The sequence below is a fragment of the Verticillium dahliae genome, genomic scaffold, assembly GCF_000150675.1.
Source record: "Verticillium dahliae VdLs.17 supercont1.37 genomic scaffold, whole genome shotgun sequence".
NCBI lineage: Eukaryota > Fungi > Ascomycota > Sordariomycetes > Glomerellales > Plectosphaerellaceae > Verticillium > Verticillium dahliae.
In genome coordinates, this window is record NW_009276961.1 from 41410 (window position 1) to 43952 (window position 2543).

The window sequence follows — 2543 nt, forward strand, 5'->3', positions numbered from 1 at the left end:
CTTTGTATTTTTCGATTCGAGCCTCTAGCGAAAACTTACGGCTTGGCGATATCCGTACGCGCCACTCTACCGTCGTCGTCGCGCCAGCCCTGAGCCCGCAATGCTCCATCTGTCTTGTACCATCACATGTCGGGCCGTCGGGGTGCTGCTTCTCTGTGATGTAATTTCGCTGCGACCTTGACTCGTGTGCCGTTCATTGTGAGACCGACACCCAGCGCGCTGGCACACCATTTGCACTACTACGTAGGCCCGCGCAACCGCTTTGCGAGGTGGCAACGTCCAACGCGCTCGGCCTGGCCGTTGATCATCGAGTTTACCGGCCTTGCGCATCGCCATTTCCATGACAGCAATGCGAATGAAATTCGAGTTCTCACGTGTCTCGCGCTGTCGCATACCCCCGGGAGGGTAGGAGAATGCCGTCTGCTGGGGCGATTGCGCCGGGGGTTGGTACGGGGCTGCCTGTGACGAAGAGAGCGAAGTAGTGGGGTAAACGATGCGAGTCGGCGATGGCGATGCGCTGCGAGAACGCTGGACCTTGTACGTTTGCATCTGGATGGATGCAGTATAGGTCCTCGTAGGCGAGAGGGTGGCGGGATGCGTTTCGAGCCGGGCGCTCGTCGTGGGGTTGAGATAACGACGGAGAGCAGCCGACGGCTCCTCCTCCAGGACTGGAGGGCGGCGCTCATCGGTATAAGGAACCTTAGGATCGATGGTCAGGATTGAGCGGGTGAGAAAGTCGTCCGGAGGAATGGACGGTAGGTTGAGGGCCGAGATAGACCTGGCCGCCGATTTCAGGGCACGAAGGGAGGCAGTGAGGTTGGACTTGAAAGCCGACTTGAGGGGACGTAGAGGAAAGGCAAAGTCCGAAAAGGCCAGCTCAGAACGGGAGTCCTCACTATCCTGGGGCTCTGCGAGCTCGTCGTAGTCCAGGGAGTCTGACGAGTCCTCGTCGGACATGGACAGAGGGTGATCCTCGCACATGCCACACGGCGAGGAAACAGGCTCGAGAGATCGCCTGGGTTGCTGCGAACGTTTCCTGCGCACGCGCATTGTGGAGTGAAAGGGGGTCTCGATGGACGAGACTCCGTCGGTCGCAAAAGAGTCGCCTAGAGAAGGGATCGAGTCCATCGAGATTGTCCTAGTCGAGAAGGCAGAGCCGACGCCGCTGCCACTGAGAATCGACATGTTTTCGTCGTCGCACATGTCCTCGGGAGGAGACAAGAGGAGATCCATGGGGCTCCGGTCCAGAGTCAGGCTGAGCTCCTTCTCGGAGACCTGCTGGCGTTCGATAATGGCCTCGAGTGTCAGAGACTGATCCTTCGAGATTCGCCTTGACCTCCGCTGCCGAGGACGAGGGATGTCGGTGACAGCCAGCAGAGCGGCCATGGCAGCGGGGATAGAGTCAGGGTCGTGGACGTCCCGCGGACGTGTCGCCTTTCTCTGACCATGATGACGGTGGTTCCGGGAAGATAAACCCTTTGTCTTTGAGGCGGGGATCTGAACGGGACTGGTAGGCGTCGTGGGCCTCGTGCTCAGGCTGGTGGTTGTCTGGGGCGGGCTCGAAGGCGAGAGCCTCGTTGTCTCGTGGGTAGACTTGCGTTTCGACATGGCGTGTGGGGCGCTGTGTTCAGTAGCAGAGATGGGCTCGACGGTAACGGTAACGTCCTGAGCATACTTTCTCTGCTGCGAAGAAGAGGAGGCTGCAGGCGAGCTGGGAAAGAAAATGTCCGAGTTGTGTGGTTTGCGGTGGGAAAGAATGGTGGCAGGAGGGCTCGAAGCTGGGGAGGGAGAAATCGGGGGCGAGGGGAGGTTGTGTTGTAGGCGTTTGGTGGGTGTATGAAGTGGCTGTGGGTGTTGCTTGGAGTAAAGGAAACTCCTCGGGGACATCATGCTGACTGACTCGATAACCCTGGCCCCGGGCGGAAGGGCGGGGGCATGCCGGACAAGGATGGGACAGGGCCTAAGGCTAAGGCAGAGCGGGACGCGTTTGCGCCAAATAGGGGACCTTCTGTTCTGGCTCTGGATGTTCCGGGGGCTCGTATACCGCTGATGCAGCGCGACACTTGGGCCCAGGGGCGTTTGGGTCTAGGGGGGTTTCCGTAACGTAACGACTGTTCAAAGGCAGCAAATCAGGGTCGTCCGAAATGAACCGGTTTGTGCAGTCGCTGATCCCACGATTGTTCCTACAGGACCAGACAGGGAGACAGTAGCTCTGCTAATGACTATGACGCAGGGCCGCTGGTGGTGCTGGTCAATGAAGGTTCAGGAGCTCGACGGAAGCAGAAAGCTGTAGTGTGACCGTTGTTGGGAGATGAAGCACAAGTCGTCAAGCACTGCAACTTTTCCTCATGCCGAACGGGGCTTCTCGAAGCTGGCGTTTGGTGGGTTCTGAATAGAAGGGATTCGGTCAGCGAGGTGCAAAGTGGCAGAAGGAGATTGGCAGATCAAAGGGAAGGGAATGGTTGGGTGGCAGGTTTGGACGTCGATGCATTTGCGACACGGGCCAGGGACGCACCTTGTACAATTGGACCCCTAAGCAATGC

At 58.7% G+C, this 2543-nt stretch overlaps 1 protein-coding gene across 1 annotated transcript; it reads right to left on the reverse strand.

Moving 5' to 3' along the window:
* Nucleotides 1-66: 66 nt before the first annotated feature.
* VDAG_10287 (uncharacterized protein) lies at nucleotides 67-1608 on the reverse strand (the record flags this gene model as incomplete). Its single annotated transcript, XM_009659756.1, has 1 exon — nucleotides 67-1608. One exon carries the CDS (start codon nucleotides 1606-1608, stop codon nucleotides 67-69), a length of 1542 nt encoding a protein of 513 aa, XP_009658051.1.
* Nucleotides 1609-2543: the final 935 nt, after the last annotated feature.